Genomic DNA, 20,105 nt, shown 5'->3' on the forward strand with positions numbered 1-20,105 from the left:
AGTACAAGGTCCAAGTGACTTAAGTATATGTGAACAAGTCAGTGTTGTATACAAAATATTTACTATAATTAAGTGAATTCATTTAATATATTAAAAACCCTTGAATGCATTGAATTATAAGACAGTATCATTTATAGGAATAGTAGTAACAACCACCCAACTACTCGTATTTATTGTGTGTGATTAGGAAAGTGCTTTGTGTACGTTATCTTATCTAACCCTTACGACTTGTGAGGTGGTCACTTTTATTACCTCCACCTCACAGAGGAGAAAACGAAGGAAAGGAAAGGACTAGTTGTGGGTACCAGGTTACATAACTAGCAGGCCTCACTCATTCGTTCAGTGTTTACTGAGTACACCTACCACAGGCCCAGCACTGTTCTAATGTGGACCCTGCGTGGAGTGCCTGAGGAAGACCGCAGAGGCCATGCAGCTGCCGTGGGTGACGAGCGGGTGGTTGAAGTTGGAAGGCAGATGTAGCTGACCCCTGGGCCCACGTTTCAACTACCACACTAGCCTGGTGGGGCAAGCACCACCTAACTAGCCTGGTGGGACAGCATCACCTAACCTACGGTGATCTCGGAGGCACTCTGTGTTATACCCAAGGAGAAGAGGGCAGTAAACTACTGTAGATGTTCTGTGTGCAGAGTGGAGAGTGTGCGGGAAATCCCTGGGATTTGGGGAGAGGTGCTTTGGAGAATACAAGTCAGGAGAGAGTGTGTGCTATGAATTGGGGAAGCTGGGACTGTAAATAACTCCCCTGCTCAGAATTTTGTAGTGGCTCTCCATTGCCTTCAAGCTTTGGAGAAGTTAAGTAAGTTTCTTTTTTTTGTGAGGGGGGAGTTGAACTGCCTGATCTTTTTAATTTTATTTTCCTTTTCAATTATAGTTTACATTGAATATTATTTTGCATTAGTTTCAGGTGTACAACATATTGGTTAGACAATCATATACTTTACAAAGTGGTCCCCCCAATAAATCAAATACCCACCTGGCACCATACATAGTTGTTACAATATCACTGACTGTATCCCATGTGCTGTACTTTACATTCCTATGACTATTTTATACTACCAATTTGTACTTCTTAATCCCCTCACCATTTTTACTAAGCCCCCCAATGCACCTTCCTTCTGGCAACCCCCAAGCCCCAAGGGGAATAGATCTAGTTCTGAGTGGTGATAAAGACTGTTTACAACTGCTAAGCTATGCTCCTCTTCTCAGACTGTGAAATCAGTCGCATGCTCACTGGCAACTTGTCACCTACACACTGAGGTTGACAAGCCTTGGCAAGGAATGTGGGGCTCTAGCAGAGCAGCTCCCACCTTCTCTTTTGCCCTGACTTCTACTGCCCCTCTCCCCTGGCACCTCAGCCGGGAGCAAAGCAGCACTCCGTAGTGTCAGGTACCTAGGACTTGGCACAGTCTGAAACATCCTCCTTCCTCTTGTTTTGTGATGAAGATTTTGTATCTTTATTGAGGATTCTCTTTACCATTCTTCTTCCCAGATTGAACTATAACTTCTTTCCTTGACTGTTTTTGGAATTTATGTATCTGTGTACTTGCACATATTTCTGGTAGAAATCACTCTTGGAGCCTTTGTCTTCCCAGCCAGGATTTGATCTCTGTGCTACCAGATAAATCTGTGCAAGCATTGATCATGCCTCTTATCACACCTTTTGGGATGATTTCTTTGCTTATATTCTGCTTCTTCCTATTAGTCATTGAAAGCTTATACCTTGTTTTTACCTATATCCCAACCTTTGAGAATAGGACTTGTACTTTACCTGCTTATTTAAATTAAACATAGACAATTGGATGTGGAGCTGTAATGACAGTTTTTATTAGATTGAAACAAGTGGAATGTGTTGAGTGGTGATGTTAATTTACTCAGAAGAAATAGACAATAGTAAAACAACTACTCTTTAACGAAAAATTAGTATGTGCCAGATGTTAAACTCAGTGCTGAAGGATATCATTATTATTCCAATTATTCCAAGTCAAATTTGAACTTGAATGATATACCTTATTACGTATACCTTTAAAGCTAAATTAATATTTTATTAGATACAACTTTTAAAACTAAACTTTAAAAATGCATTCATTTTCAAACTAGATAGTAAGAGATGTTAGTAGAACTTTAAGTGAAAGAAAAAGTCTTTGGAAAGGGACAGAAGTCATCTCTGTTTCCCTATATTTGTTTTTTAAAACGTTACTACAACTGNATGTTAAACTCAGTGCTGAAGGATATCATTATTATTCCAACTATTCCGAGTCAAATTTGAACTTGAACGATATACCTTATTACGTATACCTTTAAAGCTAAATTAATATTTTATTAGATACAACTTTTAAAACTAAACTTTAAAAATGCATTCATTTTCAAACTAGATAGTAAGAGATGTTAGTAGAACTTTAAGTGAAAGAAAAAGTCTTTGGAAAGGGACAGAAGTCATCTCTGTTTCCCTATATTTGTTTTTTAAAACGTTACTACAACTGTGTGTACTTGGCTACATGTAGAGGTCTTCCGGGAAGAACACTGCACTCATTTATGATCTAAGCCTGGCCTGGGGGGCGAGACAGAGGGCTGCTGGGCAAGTGAGCCCAGATGGGCCCTGCACAACGCAGTGCTTCGCTCCGCTGTCAATGGCTGATTGTAGGGGCTTCGGTGAGTGCCATCCTTCCACCCTGAGGCCCGGAGAGCAGTACTTACGGCCTCAGTTACTTAGCCTAATTCCTGATTTTCATCCAGTAGAAAACCTACTCACTAAGAATTCTACTGAGTGATTTTCAAACAGCAATTCTCATTGCTAGTTGCTTTGTGTTTTCCAGACAAGTATGTGATCTCAAATCAATGTGCTTATAATCACTGATAAATCACTTTTTTGAAATGTATTAATTTGGGCATACATAACATTTACATGTTACTGTGGCAATGTTGAGCAACAAAATATTTTAATGCAAAATCTAAAAAAAATATGTCCTATAGCTTTCCCCACTTCTCAAAGCACAATATAGATTTTCTTCCTTTTTTGTGGGGGCTTGATTTTATTGTCTCTTTAATTTCTCAATATTTTGTGCTGATTAAAATGGATTAAATAATCTCTTTTAATCCTACTGCTTAGAATTTCTCAGTAGGAAAGACTCTATTAGTGCTCAAAAAGATGTTGAAGAAATTATGTTGCTTTCAACCCTTTCCATTAGTCAGTGGAAATGTATTCTAAAGCTTTCTGTGGTTTTATGTCAGTGACACCGCAGCCAAAGCCCTGTGGGAAGCCTTACTGAACACCAAGCACAAAGAGGCAGTGATGGAGGTCCGGAGACATCTAGTGGAAGCGGCAAGCAGAGAAAACCTGCCAATCAAGATGAGTATGGGTAAGTGTGCTCACTTCAACCCAGGACAGACAGTGACTGCAGGCTCCTAGGGGTTCACTTCGGCCTGCTCTGACTGGCGAGCCCACGTAGCCAGCATGGCATGTAGGTAAAAGTATCGACAAATTTGTAAACTGTTGAAAGAGTAGGGAGGGAATATGTATGCTCTTTGTGGCTCAACAGTGACCTCATTTCTTAGGTTCAGTTTTGAGAACTCTAGGAGAGTCTTTCCATACAAAGAATGATTTTTTAATTTTCTTTAGTTGATCTAGAACTATCAAAATTAGACTTGACCACCTTCCCTTCATTCTGTTCCGCCCCATGCCCCCTCCCCTTTTTCTTTCTCCCTCCTTATGAGTATGGATGACAACTCTTTACTGGTTTTGAATTGATGAATAAACTATTGTGCTGGAAAAATGATTGAGCAAATAGATGTGCTTTGGCCTGGCCCCTCACCTTTAGAGGGTTTGCGAATTGTCCAGTCACATAAGTGTTATCCCTTCTTCACCAGGCTATTCCATGTCTCATTTTTCTTATTTCTCTTTTTTTCCCCCGCACATTCAGCTTTGTCTTCAGTCTTAGAAGAATCTGGCTGAAATGAAATTTAAGTTTTAATAGCTTTTTTTGTTGTTTTGATTAAAAGGTCAGAGAACTAATGTTTTGATTTTAGAAAAGGAGTTTGCTGTTTTACTTTTTATTAAATAATTCTATTAATATGGAAGTACTTAAATATGGATATTGAATTTGGTTAATAGAATTTTTTTCTGGAAACTATATTTTAACAATGTTTTCTTACTTACAGCCTTCTCTTGGATAGCCAATAAATGTTAGCGCATTTTATTGAAAGGAAATTTGTCTTTGCTGAGATTCCTTGCCCAGGTTCTTAATTACTTATGAGTACAAAAATCAAAGTATCAAGTTGAAATAGAAGAACAAAACTTTGGAAGTAAAGGAATGTGGATGAATCTAGAAGAAAAATGTGACTATATATACAAGGGTTTTAAGGAACATAATAATGGTCAAAAAGTGACAAGAACATTTATTGGGTATTTACAATGTGCTAGGTCGTCTTCTGATTCTTCACATGTGCTGTCTGATTTAATTTTTGCAGTAATTCTGGTGACATAGGTACCATTACTATCCTATCCTATTTTTCAGATAAAGAAACTGGAACACAGAAAAATTAAGTTGTCTAAGTCCTTACATATGACAAGGAATAGGACTAAAATTCAAACCCAAACATTCTAATGAAAGAGAATATGCTCTTTATTTGTGAAATCATCCTCATTCCATATACCAACGCCAGAAGTGCTACTGCTGTGTTAGGGAAGAAATAAAGCTGTTACTTAAAGACCATTCTGCCATTTGGCTGTTAGTTCTAGTTTCTTTGGACTTGACCAGTTTCTTTCTTTCTCTCTTTCTCTCTTTCTCTCTCTCTGTCTTTCTCTCTCTCTCTCTCCTTCTCTCCCTCCCTCCCTCCTTCCCTCCCTCCTTCCCTCCCTTCCTTCCTCTTTCTTCTTGCCTCCCTTCTCTCTCTCTCTCTCTCTTTAAATGTCCACAGTTCTAGGTACACATTAAGAACAAGCATGTTTACTTTGTGGAGTTCCTTATCCATGATTACATGAATCAAGGAAGTAGTTCATGTTGTCAATTAAAAAAGTAGAAATGCACAAAGGGTCTTGGTGATAAGGTTAATTTACATTCTGCTTCCGGGATATAATCTTGTGATGCTATCACAGAGCATAAATCAATTTTCGGTATTTAATCTAGGACTAAAAGATCAACACACTTCACTTTTGTAAAGGGCTGTATCTTTTAAAAATAATCAAAACAAGAGAAGGAAATGAGTAAGTTCATAAGGATTCAAATTTAAATGTTTGAGATTTCTGTCAACTAAAAAATATTTAGATACAATGATTTGCTTTATCCCCCAAACTTCAGACATGGGGGAGGGTGCAGAGAGAAAATAAAAAGGAAATAAACAGACAATTGTTAGCAAACTTTTTAAAAAATTTTATTTATTTATTTATTTTTAGAGATAAGGGAAGGGAGGGAGAAAGAGGGAGAGAAACAGCAGTGTGTGAGAGACACAGCCATTGGTTGCCTCTCATGCACCTCAGCCGGGGGCCTGGCCCACCGCTCAGGCATTGTTCTGAGTGGAACTCAGATAGGGCATTGACCCAGCAATGTTTTGGTTTGCAGAATGATGCCAAAAACACTGAGCCACACCAGTCAGGGCTGTTAGCAAACTTCTGTTGTAAAAGGGCCAGAAAGATTGGCCTAAGTCATACTCTATCCATGGGCTAACTATTTATAATTTAAGAAAAGAAACACAGTGTGACTATACATTTTGGTTTCATATCACTAATTAGTAGTCAGAATTTTTCATGTGTTTTATGCCTATATACCAACATATATATGTAACCATCAACAATAAGGAAAAGAACTGGAATTTAAACATAATAAACCATTGGTATTTGAAAACTGTTTATCATATAGCTTATCATTAAAAAAAAGTCATGCTCTGTATACTACATGGCTGGAATGCTTTTTCTAGCAGCATTTAAAATTATGAAATGTTCTTTTTAAAAAATATATGCTATTGATTATACTATTACCGTTGTCCCATTTTTCCCTCTTTATTCCCCTCCGCCCTGCACCTTTCCGCCTGCATTCTCCCCCTTAGTTCATGTCCGTGAGTCATACAGGTAAGTTCTTTGGCTTCTCCATACCCTATACTATTCTTAACCTCCCCCTGTCTATTTTATACCTACCATTTATGCTACTAATTCCCTTTACATTTTCCTCCCTCCGCCTTCCCCATCACCACTGATAAGAAATGTTCTTTAAGCTATACACTGTTCTCCAAATGCNACCTTTCCGCCTGCATTCCCCCCTTTAGTTCATGTCCGTGAGTCATACAGGTAAGTTCTTTGGCTTCTCCATACCCTATACTATTCTTAACCTCCCCCTGTCTATTTTATACCTACCATTTATGCTACTAATTCCCTTTACATTTTCCTCCCTCCGCCTTCCCCATCACCACTGATAAGAAATGTTCTTTAAGCTATACACTGTTCTCCAAATGCCTCCTGTAAATTCTACTGAAGTGTAATTTTTTTCTGATTGTAATAGAGGCTCCTAGTATTTTTTAGACATTAAACAGATTATAATTCCAGTGCAGGATCCTCTTGTATTTAAATTTACTGAGAGGGATCCCATGACTAAAACCTCAGATCTTAAATATAAAATTTTTCAGTACAAGGTAATATTAAAACATATGAGTACCAGGAGAAATAAGCATCATTCTCCTAAAGGAAAAGGTTTAATTGCTAAAACAAACCCAAGAATTTTTGTTTGTGTGGGTTATATCTATTGCTATCTGTGGGATAGATACGTAGGTAGATAGATAGATAGGAAATATCACATTACAAATTCAAGGAGAGAAAAATTTTAAATTATTTATTAAGTAATATAAAATAAAATAAACTTGTTACATGTTAATGTGAATAACATGTTTTTTGTAAAAAGTAACTATTTTGTAAAACAGAATAAGTTAGAGTACTGTTTTATAGTTTTCCACATCTTTCATGTCTGGCTTTGTGGAAGATAGCTATGTCTCATATCTGCTTCTTTATTTGACATGTTGCAATGTGTTATTTTGGATAAAGTATATAAAGAAAATCTGGTCTCACAAATATATGTAGCTTGAAAGGGAGGAATGTTTTAATAACTTTTCAGAAAACTGCAGATATTTTTCTTTGATACAGTGCCAGCTTTACAGGAGGTAATTTCCCGTAGGTTAATTGTACTGTAGAATGTGAATCCATATCATTAAATTCTCTATACTCTGTTATGTTAAAACCCATTGGTCTCTCTCGCATTTTGAACAGATCTTTTACACATGCATTATTTTATACCATTGTGCATTAGGCACTTGGGGAATGCCAGTTTTCTAAATTGTACAGATCTTCCATATGTTGACACATATTATACCATACAACAAAACCACGTTTGTTGCCATCCCCACTGACATCAATAGAAAATCTTTAAATATTGGGAATGTAAAGCTACAGGGCAGTTACAAGTTTCCCAGAATTATTTTCACACAAAAACTTGACTTTCATCACTGACAATGCAAACTGACAGTTGTTTTCCTTGAAGTGAAGGCTCATTTCATTCACTTTTTGGAAAAAATGTGTGAAGAACCAGTTTTTCAGCTTTTTCTCCCCCCTGTAAAAATGTTGTGTCATTAAAACGGTGTGAATAGCCCTGGCTTGTGTGGCTCAGTGGATTGAGTGCCAGCCTGCCGACCGAAAGGTTACTGGTTCGATTTCCAGTCAGGGCACATGCCTGGGTTGCAGACCAGGTCCCCAGCTGGGAGTGTAAGAGAGACAACCAATCACTGTTTCTTTCCCTCTCTTTCTCTCTCCTTTCCCTTCTCTCTAAAAATAAATAAATGAAATCATTTAAAAAATCAGTGTGAACAGTTCAGTTTACAACTCACATAATCACACCAGTGCTCTTCCTCAAGCCAATCATTGTACTCAGGTACGCACCAGAGGTACTTTTTGTATATTTCTCATTTCTTTACACAGAATATTGACATTTTCCTAAGGGTTGAGATTTGATGAAATTAATAGCATCTACAGTGTCCCCATGGCTGACCCAAAATGAAGTTGTCTACTTATTTAATGTGGGGCCACTGCCTTGAGCGTGGCCACGGCGTCAACACTTTTACTCACCATTGTTTTTGTACCACCAATGCAAATACAGCACAGTCGCAAAATCATGTCACTTCTTAGTATTATTGTGAAAATAGATCTGACTTTTCTGACTACCTGAAAGTGTCTTAGGGACCCTGGGGTCTATGAAACAGCTTTGAGAACAATTATTTAAGAGCGCCGTATTTTCTGGAGTACAACATCGGCACAATTTCCTGGAGATCTTTTGGACCATAGTTAAACATCAAAATAGAGGAGGAGAAACCTCACTGAAATTTTTTCTAGACATATACAGATCTGGAGGTAATAGACAATTATTAGATCCTTCTTGGCAATAAGAAACATAAAATGTTATCTTGCTTAGAAATGAACAAGTTACTTGAATTTGTTGAATCTGTTTTTCTGTCTATACAACGGGGATTCTAGTACCTGTAAATCTGATAATTAGATGAGATGATTACATGCATGAAACACAGTGTTTGTGAAATTTTAGGTGTTGTTTAAAAGGAGTGTATAGCACAATGAAATTATTTACTGTATTCTGCGCAGATAAAGTACATTATGAAAATAATGACCAATGCTCATGCAACTGTATATGGAGAGTACCAAATCTAGGGGCAGAAATGATCTCTCTGTAGGATTTGTTCTCTGGTCATCTCAGTGGGAAATATGTGCCTGTAGTAATGGGGCCCAGAAGTGAAAGTAGAGACTTGGGGTTTAGTTACCTAGTGATTATGTTGAAACCTTAATCTAAAGGAAATATAATTTCCTAGAGGAAATGTAATATAAGAAATATAATAATATCTTTAAAGGAAATATAGGATGATCACTCAGAGAGAGAAGGTAGAATGAATGAGAAGAGGGTTGAAGGCAAGCTTTGAGGAATACATTCATTTAGGGGAATGAAGGAGAAGAGAATCTGGAGAGAGAGACAGAGAGAGTTTTCCTTGAATTAACAATTAATAATTCCTGAAAGTGTAAAGGTCACTAAGCAAATGCTTTCCTCTTATACTTTATCACCAACAGAGTCAGTTGCCTCTTTTTCTCTAGTTCTTCATGTGCAAAATGGAAATCTGAATTTTTAATGTCTCTTCTTCAAGCATCTACCCTGTGGCTCTGTATTTTTAATTTAAAATGGTGCATCTTCTTTTTCCTTTCTCTTCCTCTTTATCTTCCTCATCCTCTTATTAATCTTCATGTTTTCTCAGTATAAAGGATCCTCAACATGAGAATATGAGCTAGGAGTTTAAAAACCCCAAAAGAATGGTGAAGAGGCTCATGGCAGCAAACTCTCCTGGGAACAGAAATTTCTTTCCAAGTCAGAGTAGACCCACTATGGAAATGCTCCTTTGGCAGCATATTGGTCTGCCACCTTGATAGCAGGGGTAATCCACCTACTTCTTTTATTTTTTATTATTATTGTTGTTCAAGCACAGTTGTCTTCATGTCCCCCCGCCACCCTTACCTCCCACCCTCAATCCTACCCTCCCTTTGGCTTTGTCCATGGGTCCTTTATACATGGTCCTTGACCCTTCCCTTTCTTTTCCCTGTTATCCTCCTCCCCCTTCCCTCTGGTTACTGCTGTTTGTTCTTTATTTCAGTGTCCCTGGTTCTATTTTTCTCACTTCTTTGTTTTGTTAATTAGGTTCAACTTATAGGTGAGGTCATGTGGTATTTCTCTTTCACCATTTGGCTTATTTCACTTAGCATAATGCTCTCCAGTTCCATCCGTGCTGTTGTGAAGGGTAGGAGCTCCATCTTTCTTTCTGCTGCTTAGTATTCCATTGTGCAAATGTACCATAATTTTTTGATCCATTCATTTGCTGATGGGCAGTTAGGTTGCTGCTAGCACTTGGCTGTTGTGAATTCTGCTGCTATGAACATTGGTTTGCATAGGTTCTTTTGAATTGGTGTTTCAGGATTCTTAGGGTATAATCCCAGCAATAAAATTGCTGGGTCAAAAGGCAGCTCCATTTTTAGTTTTTTGAGAAAATTCCATACTGTTTTCCACAGTGGCTGCACCAGTCTATATACCTATCAACCATGTACTAGGGTTCCCTTTTCTTTTTCTTTTAAAGATTTTATTTATTTATTTTTAGAGAGAGGATAAGGAAAGGAGGAAGAAGGGGAGAAAAACATCAATGTGTGGTTGCCTCTTGCACACCCTTGAGCAACCCAGGCCTGTCCCTTTACTGGGAATCAAACACACGACTCTTTGGTTTGCAGTGTGGTGCTCAATTCAATGAGCCACACCAACCAGGGCCTTAGGGTTTCCTTTTCTCCACAACACTTGTCATTTGTTGATTTGTTTATGATCGCCATTCTGATTGAGGTGAAATGGTATCTCACTGTAGTTTTAATTTGCATCTCTCTGATGGCTACTGCTGCTGAGCATTTCTTTATATCTCTGTGCTGGGAACCGCCTTGCCTGGTTTCAGGAATTGTAACTGCCTCCCATGGCTAAGTGAGTGACCTCTGGAATGCGAGCCACAGGAGACAAAGCTTGTCTCTGGCAGCAAGCACTGCTTCTGCTTCTTCCTCTGACCCCAAAGCTTGGTCAATGTCCATGGAGGGTACAACCCCTCAGAGAGGGGCAACCTAGGCCAGACACGATCACTTGGGAGGCCATCATGGAAGGACTCGTGGGCCTGTGACAAAGAGGGAGCAATGGGCCCTCTTTCCCATTTCTGTCTGGGAGAAGTGCTTCCTGTCTCTACTCCATTTAAGCCTAAAAACCTATGATGGGGAAGGTGGTGCAGCCTTGTGTTGGAAAGGGAAGGTATCCAGGGTAAATCAGGCATAAGAAAAAATATGTAAAAATCCTGTGAAACCTGCTTTGTTTTAAATGCTCTTATTTAAATAGTAAGGGTCCAAACAAGAAGTTGGTTTCTCAAAGTTTTATGGCTCATTAGCTATCTGACCCAGACTGAGAATAAGCCCTCATAGTTCTTTGAATGCTATCTATTGTTTGAGCCTTACTTATATTCTTGTGCAAATGAGCCCAATAAAAGCCCCCTGAGCGGAGGGCTCTTGGCTCTTCCCCTTTGAGGGATCAGCCACCTCTCCTCCCCAATCAGATCATGTCTTGGTAGTGTCTACTTTCATCAGTGGCAGACGGGGGGACTTTGTGGGCCAAGTTGTCCCCACATCTCCGGGCTCTTTGTATGTCCTCCTTGGAAAAGTGTTATGTTCAGGTCCTCTGCCCATGTTTTAATTGGATTGCTTGTCTTCCTAGTGTAGAGTTGTGTGAGTTTTTTATACATTTGAGAGATCAAACCCTTGTCTGAGGTATCATTTGCAAATATATCTTCCCATATGGTTTGTTCCCTTTTCATTTTGCTGATTTTTTTTAGCTGTGCAGAAGCTTTTTATTTTGATGAGATCCCATTTGTTTATTCTTTTTTTTATGTCCCTTGCTCTAGGGGACATATCGGTGAAAATATTGCTGCATGGAATATCTTAAATTTCCCTCCCTATGTTCTCCTCTATGACTTTCATGGTGCTATGACTTATATTTAAGTCTTTTCTTCATCTTGAGTTTATTTTTGTGTATGGTATAAATTGGTGGTCAAGTTTCATTTTTTTGCATGTACCTGTCTAGATCTCCCAAACCCATTTGTTGAAGAGGCTATTTTTCTCCATTTTATGCTTCTGCTCCCTTTGTCAAATATTAATTGACCAGAGAGATATGGATTTATTTCTGGGCTCTCTATTTTGTTCTATCGATCTATGTGTCTGTTCTTATGCCAGTATCAGACTGTTTTGATTACAGTGGCCTTGTAGTATAGTTTGATATTAGGTATTATGATCCCTCCTGCTTTGTTCTTTGTTCTGAAAATTGCTGAGGCTTTTCAGGGTCATTTATGTTTCCCTATAAATTTTTGAAATGTTTGTTCTATATCTGTGAAATATTTCATTGGTAGTTTAGGAGGCCAGTGCCTTATCCATTAGGCCACTAGGGCCTCTCATTGGTATTTTAATAGGGATTGCATTGAATCTGTAAATTGCTTTGGGTAGTATGGACATTTTGATGATGTTAATTCTTCCAATCCATGAACATTATGGTATATGCTTCCATTTGTTTGTGTCTTCCTTAATTTCTTTCTTCCATGTTGTGTAGTTTTCTGAGTATAGGTCTTTTACCTCCTTGGTTAGGTTTATTCCTAGATACTTTATTTTTCTTGTTGCTATATCAAATAGATTTTTTTCCTGATTTCTGATTCTGATATTTTGTTGTTGGTGTACAAAAATGCCTTTGAATTCCAAATATTGACTTTCTATCCTACTGTTTTGCCAAATTCACTTATTAGGTCAAGTGGTTTGTTGATGGAGCCTATAGGATTTTCTATGTACACTATCATGTCATCAAAAATGACAGTTTTACTTCCTCCTTTCCAATTTGGATGCCTTTTATTTCTTTTTCTTGTCTGATTGCTGTGGCTAGGACTTCCAATACTATGTTGAATAGAAGTGGTGAAAGTGGACATCCTTGTCTTGTTCCTGATCTTAGTGGGAAAAGCTTTTAGTTTTTGCCCATTGAGTATGATGTTGGCTGTAGGTTTCTCATATATGGCCTTTATTATGTTGAGGTATGCTCCCTCTACTCCCACTTTGCTGAGTGTTTTTATCACAAATGGGTGCTGTACATTATCAAATGATTTTTCTGCATCTATTGATATTGATATTGATGTGTGATTTTTGTCTTTGCATTTGTTTATGTGATGTATTACGTTTATTGATTTGTGAATATTATACCATCCTTGCATCTCTGGGATGAATCTCACTTGATCATCGTATATGACCTTTTTAATGCTTTTCTGGATGTGGTTTGCCAATATTTTGTTTAGGATTTTAGTGTCTAAATTCATCAGTGATATGAGCCTATAGTTTTCTTTCTTTGTTTTGTTTTTATCTGGTTTTGGAGTTAGGATGATGCTGGGCTTATAAAAAGAGTTTGAAGAAGGAGTCTTCCTTCTTCTTGGATTTTTTGGAATAGTCTGAGAAGGATAGGTGTTAGCTCTTCTTTAAATGTTTTGTAAAATTCTTTTGTGAAACCATCTAGTCCATGGCTTTTGTATATTGGTAGTTTTTTATTACTGCTTCAATTTCACCAGCTGTTATTGGTCTGTTCAGGAAATTTGGCCATTTCACCCAGGTTTTCAATTTTCTTGGCATATAGTTGTTCATAGTAATTTCGTACAGTCATTTGTATTTCTGTGGTATCGGTTGTAATCGCTGTTCTTTCATTTCTGATTGTGTTTACTTGGGTCCTCTCTTTTTTTTTCTTGATGAGTCTGCTTAAAGGCTCATCCATTTTGTTTATCTTTTCAAAGAACCAGCTCCTTGATATAATGATCCTTTTAATTGTTTCTTTAGTCTCTATATCATTTAATTATGCTCTGATCTTGGTTATTTCCTTCCTTTTACTCACTCTGGGCTTTGTTATTGTTCCTCCAGTTCCTGCAGATGTAGGGTTAGGTTGTTTATTTGAAATGTTTCTATCTTTTTTTTTTTTAGTTAGGCCTGTATTGCTATGAACTTCCCTCTCAGGGCTGCCTTTGCTGTGTCCCATAGGTTTTGGGCTGTTGTGAATTCATTTTCATTTGTTTCCAGAAACTTTTTGATTTCTTCCTTGATCTCATTAACCCATTCATTGTTTAATAGCATGCTCTTCAATCTCCATGAATTTGAATGTTCTTGAGTTTTTTCCCTTGAGGTTAGCTTCTCTTTTCCATTTCTTGTGGTGTTAGAAAATGCCTGATATGATTTCAATTTTCTTGAATTTGTTGAGGCTTGTTTTGTGTTGTATCATGTGGTCTATCTTTGAAAATGTTCCTTGTACATTTGAAAAGAATCTGTTTTTTGCTTCTTTGGGATGAAAGGTTCTATATACATATATATCAGTTAATTCCATTTGATCTAGGGTATTGTTCAATGCTGCAATATCTTTGCTGATATTTTGTTTTGAAGATCTGTCCATATTTGACAGTGGGTGTTAAAATCCCCTACTATAATTGTGTTGCTGTCTGTATCTTTCTTGAAGTCCTCTAAGTTTTTTCATACATATTTCGGTGCTCCTATGTTGGTTGCATATATGCTATTAATGTTTATGGCTTCTTGATGGATTCTTCCCTTGAATATTGTGAAATGTCCTTCTGTGTCTCTTTTATGGCCTTTGATTTGAAGTCTATTTTGTCTGATATAAATATTGCTAGCTCAGCTTTTTTTTCCTGTCCATTTTCTAGGAATATTTTTTCCAACTCTTCACTTTCGGTTTGTGTAGGTCTTTTGTTCTGAGGTGGGTCTCTTATGGGCAGCATATGTGCAGGTCATGTTTTCTTATTCATTCACCTACCCTGTGTCTTTTGATTGGAATATTTAATCTACTTACAGTTAACATTATTGATAGGTACTTATTCATTGTCATTTTACTCCCTTCATACCTGTGTTTCTCTCTCTTGCACTCTTTTTTTCCTTTCTTATAGCAGTCCCTTTAGCATATCTTGCAGTGCTGGTTTGATGGAGATGTATTTTTTTAGCCTTCTTTTGTCTGGGAGACTCCTCTGTCTACTTTCCATGCTCTCTGATGGGTTTATAAATGTTGATGCAGTGTTTAACTCAGTCTCAGAAAGGCTCCATTTCTGAAGAAAGCCAAACCATAAATGTTTCTGGTGGTTTTTTATTTCACTTTTTTGTGTAATTTTCCTGGAGAGCTACCATATTTTGCCATGTATACTGGAAAAATTTTTGAGGGAAAATAAGGATGCACATTATACTTGGGTAGTACTAATTCCATATCTATATAAATGTTTTTAATTCTATTATTTATGCTTATGCATTAAAAGTATAACTGTAGAAAGCAATAATGATATCCATATGAAAAATAATACCCTGGAATATGGCAGTTGGTTTTGTTTCTAAATATAGGTAAATTATTGAATTAAAAAATTAAAATGAAATTTTTTTCCAGAAAGTTTGGGCCAAAAACATGGATACACATTATATATAGGAGTGCATTATACCTGGGAAATTACAGTACATATTTTCTATTTGTGACCCTTGGTACTACAGTAGTTATACTTTATTCTGCACTGTCCTGAAACATGTCTTTGCAATAGATTTCTGTACTTTGGACCCATTGATTGAATTGATTCATATAAATAAAATGCTCTTGCCCTGGCTAGTGTGGCTCAGTGGGTTGAGTGCTGGCCTGCAGACTGACTCAATTGCTGGTCAGCCTGGGTTGCGGGCCAGGTCCCCACTGGGAACTTGTGAGATGCAACCAATCAATGATTCTCTCATGCATGGATGTTTCTTTCCTCTCTTTTTTCCTCCCTTCTCCTACCTCTAAAAAATAAATAAAATTCTCTTTTTACATTAGTTTTTTATTCTCTCTTGGTAATGCTGTAGAGCTCCAAATCTGTGCTACAAGAAAAATATACTATTTAAAGGATATTCCAGAAAACCATCTTCAGGATTTATGGTGTTATAAAAGTGGGCCTCAATTCCCAGCTGAGCTTTATCCAAGTTTCACTGTACAGATGGCTGTGTATACTGACCTTCAAACCCCTGCGGGAGGAGATTTGTAATGTCTTCCCTCCTCCCTCCTTAATAACTTGATTCAGTATCTAATAGTCGTCCCGATTGTGAAGTTTTTTTTCTCATGTCTGACTTAAATCTCTCCACCTGCATATTAACCACATTTCTTTGCCCTGTGACCTCAACAGAGGTGGGAAGCAGACAGGTAATATTACTCTTCTGTATCTTCATCTGTTGAAAAATAATGCTTCGTCCATTGTACAAATCAGTGATAATAATAAACTCAATATTTTTACAGAAAAATACACGTAGGTTCATTCTATAGGGGATAGATAGACAGGATTTTACTTCAGCATCAAGAGACTATTTAAAAAGTAACATTAGCACATGCCTCTAGAAAATTCCAAACATAACATATGTAAAGTAAAAAGTGAAAGTACCTTTCCCCCTCCCCACCATCTTGCTCTTCAGTGTAACTTTTGTTCATAAATTAGTATCTTACCTTCTAGGTCTTTTATCTTTAACTAGGTAAGAAAGTAGGTAAATAAATATATAAACAAATAATGGGAAAAAATAAAATAAAGGTGCATACTAATATTATGGCAATATGTTTTCCATCGTGATTTGTTTACTGTCGTTCTTATTAAGATTTTGGCTACTCAGCATAAAATACCATGAAGAAGCCTGGCTGGTATAGCTCAGTGGATTGAGCGCAGGCCTGCCAACCACACGATCGTGGTTCGATTCCCAGTCAGGGCACATGCCTGGGTTTCAGGCCAGTTCCCAGCAGGGGACTCACAAGAAGCAAACATACATTGATATTTCTCTTCTTCTCTCCTTTCCTTCCTCTCTAAAGACAAATAAATAAAATCTTTAAAAAGATTGAAGAAACTGAATCATACAGTTAGTTGTGCCTCATTTTAAATATTACATGTATATTGTAAAAATAATGTTAAATTTAATCAAATTTAAAATGTGTGAAGATATTGATACAACCACGGAACACTGGCAGTGTCGACTAAAGCTAAGTGTACGCCTGCCCAGCACTTCCACAGCAGGACATTTATTCAGTGCAAATGAGCGTTCATGTTTAACAGGAGGCATGTATTAGAATGTTCTCAACACCATTACTTATAATGGCCTCAAATTGTAAAACCAAAAAATACATCAAAACAGAATGGAAAAGAAACTGTAGTCATATAGAGCAATGAAATACAGTAAAAAAAAAAAAAAGACTGAGAGTATGGATAATGTTCAAAAATGAAGCTAGACACAAAAGAGTACATATGTAAAATTCCATTTATATGAAGCTCAAAAGCAGACAGAAATGATCTGTAGTAATGAAGATAAAAATAATGGTAAACCTTTGTGGGATTATTGACTGGATAAGTATACAATGGAATCTTCTAGAGTGCTAGGCATATTCTATGCCTTGATTTGGGTGGTGGTTACATGAATAGATACATATGTAAATATTAACTGAACTGTACACTTCAGATTTGTATGCTTTAATGCCCTGGCTGGTGTGGCTTAGTGGACTGAGTGCTGATCTGCAAATCAAAGGGTTGCTGGTTCGATTCCTAGTCAGGGTATATGCCTGGGTTGTAGGCCAGGTCCCTGGTGGGAGGGCACATGAGAGGCAACCATACATTGATGTTTTTCTCCCTCTCTTCCCTCCATTCCCCTCTGTCTAAAATAAATAAATAAAATCTTTATAAAAAACATTTGTATACTCTATGTTATGCTTGCCATTTCCATTATACCTGAGGCTTCTCAGTCTAGAAGTTGCTCCTACCTTTTGGCAAGTGGGCTTCTTTGTTGCAGTGCCTTTTCACTTATTTAGGTGAAGTCCTTTGGGGCAGGTGAGAGTAGGAGGTTTGTTTTTATTGTTTGTTTTGCTTTGTCATTTAGTACTCTTCCATTCCTCTTTTACCTTTCAGGGATTTATGCCTCAATTTAAAAAATTTTAAAATACTATAGAAATGATGATGTAATAGTATTATTATATTTAAAAAATCTGAGTTCAGCTGTAGCTGTAATTACTTGAATGTTCACATTTTTGTTGTCTCTCAGTTTCCTGGTATAGCTAAGTACAGTTATGTCTCCCAACTGCAAATTTCATTCAGGTTATAGTTTAATATATGTATTGCTTTGTACTGTATATCTTCCTCATAAGTGCAGAAATTTGAGTATGGGCTTTCTCTTAAGTTATGAAAATGTTCTCAAATTATATATTAGTGATGATTACACAACTCTGACTATACTAAAAGCCACTGAATTGCATACTTCCATGATTAATTTTATGGTTTCTGAGTTGTATGTCTTTAGTAAAGCTCCTATTTTAAGAAGAGCTATTGGAAGTAAGGATATTATTATGAAAGCAAAATTCAGCCAAAATTTAAAGATAAACTAAGAAAATTTCCTAAAATGTACAAAGAAGAGGATATTGAAAAAATTGAAAAGAGAAAAGAGAGAAATCAAAGAATAGGAAATTAGCAAAATAAGAATGTGAAACTTCCCAGGATATGAAGAAAGGCATAATCAAGTTGAATAGGCTTACAAAAAACAAGTAAAAAGAATAAAAAACCTCTAAACTAGACATAAACACTGTGAATCCTCAGAGTAAAAGAAAACGAACAATTCTAAGGGCCCCACATTGGGACAAGGAAGCGTACCTTCAGAGGAACAAGAATGAGAGTAGCACGCATTCCTCATCAGCAGCCCTGAAAACCAGAAGGTAATGAAGGAAAATATTATTGTAAACAAGAACTCTAGACCCAGATAAAACTCCGAGGGGGAGAAAAAGCCTTTTTAGACATAAAAGAGCTTTGCTTTCTGCATACCTTTTCTGAGAAAGTTACCTGAGCATGTCCAGCAAAACAAGGGGTACACCAAGAAAGAAAATTCACGGACTTAAGAAACAGTGTTCCAACCGAAGAGAGCAACAGAGGGGGTTCTGGGCTGCTGGCTGTGCAGAAAAGCCTGGAGAACCATCCACCCAGGACAGACTTGGAGAGTGAAGGGGTTTGGTAGTGAAGTGTCCAGAAAGAAAAAGAAACAAAGAAACCACAGACTTCAAAGATAAGATAGTACATTTGAGACTAGAATATTTTAAATTTTTGATTAAGGCCGATAATGTCCCTTACCCAAAAGAAATCCATTGAGCATTCTAGGAGCAAAGTGTATTATATCATAAAGAAATGTAATCATAGCCCCTTATTATATAATTCTCAATGATGCAAACACTACTGATTATTTTGAACTTCCAGATCAAACTATAAAGAAACACAGAAGACTAAATTATAGTTAGAGAACAAAATATAAATGCACTCAATTTTGACCAAATAAAAATAAAAGTAAAGATTACATGAAAGATAAAAGAGGAAAATAAGAAGTAAAGTAAAGGAGGTTAATATCCTCTTCTTAGAACGTGAAAAGGCATAGATGCTGTCTGTAGTTGACAGACAAAAAAGGAAGTTTAAGTATATAATGTAAGTCACAAATATAATCAACAGATGGGAGCACAAGTGTTTGCAATCCTGCTTCTGGATGATGTCACCATCTCTTTGTTGTTGTCTGTTCCTGTCTTTTTAGTCCCTTTCTGTCATTCTGTCAGCATGAAGAGAGGCTGTAACCCTATGCCATACACTCAGTCTGCCCTTTGAACCTTTTGTACATTATTTACAAAACTCCAAACCATCTTTCATACACAAGACTCTGGCTCTCTTATGTCAACTGTTGAATTAATTACTTGAAAATTTCTCTGATGCTGCTGTCTACCAACCAGTAGTTTAGCTTTAATAGAGTTGCCTCTTTCGTCTATATATTAGATGGGTGTTTTTACTATCATATATCTATTCCTGGAAAACTTGCTTTGTGAAATTGCACACTAAATTATCAGGGCTCATGATTTAAAAAATATAATTAGCAGAAGCCCATTCAAAGTCTATGCAAATTTCTAATTAGAGCACTAACAAAACCAATAAAAATACTAGCACAGTTAAAAAGACATGCTAAATTTCTATAAATAACAAAATGTTACAGCATATATACGAACAGAAAAGAGTGAAAGGTAGCTCACTGGAAAAGGTGTAAAAGAGGTGTTGAGGCTGTTTAGGTATGGAGGCAAAGCCAAAATGCACTGAAGATCAGGTAGAATCAAACAGGAAGCTCTTTGGCGACAGGACACGTGGCCGAGCAGAGCTAAGGGAAGGACTGAGGACGCCCAGTTCCACGGTGACTCGCACTGTTCAGCTGTGTTCGTTTACTTTGCGATCCTCTGCTGGCACTTGGTGGCACAAAGTTTTAAAATAATGAGGAAAAATAACAAATGAATAGATGTAATTTTTTTGTAATATTGAAATTATTCCCATTTGCCAATTGTGAGTTAATAAACCAGAGTTTTGGCCCAACAGATTCTATTTAAAATTTTTTTTCAGAAATTGGTGGTCTTTTTTAAAAGATTTCATTT

At 37.0% G+C, this 20,105-nt stretch overlaps 1 protein-coding gene across 1 annotated transcript in view; it reads left to right on the plus strand.

Annotated features, from left to right (window-relative positions):
* The window catches only part of SCFD2 (sec1 family domain containing 2), a 319,432-nt gene that overhangs the window by 28,647 nt on the left and 270,680 nt on the right, over window positions 1-20,105 (plus strand). Inside the window, exon 3 of the mRNA XM_037034254.1 lies at window positions 3,247-3,374. Within this exon, the coding sequence (XP_036890149.1) occupies window positions 3,247-3,374 (128 nt within the window). The remainder of the gene's footprint in view (window positions 1-3,246; window positions 3,375-20,105) is intronic.

Source organism: Sturnira hondurensis, unplaced genomic scaffold (genome assembly GCF_014824575.4).
Source record: "Sturnira hondurensis isolate 20B ecotype Veracruz unplaced genomic scaffold, ASM1482457v3 Scaffold0022017, whole genome shotgun sequence".
Lineage (NCBI taxonomy): Eukaryota > Metazoa > Chordata > Mammalia > Chiroptera > Phyllostomidae > Sturnira > Sturnira hondurensis.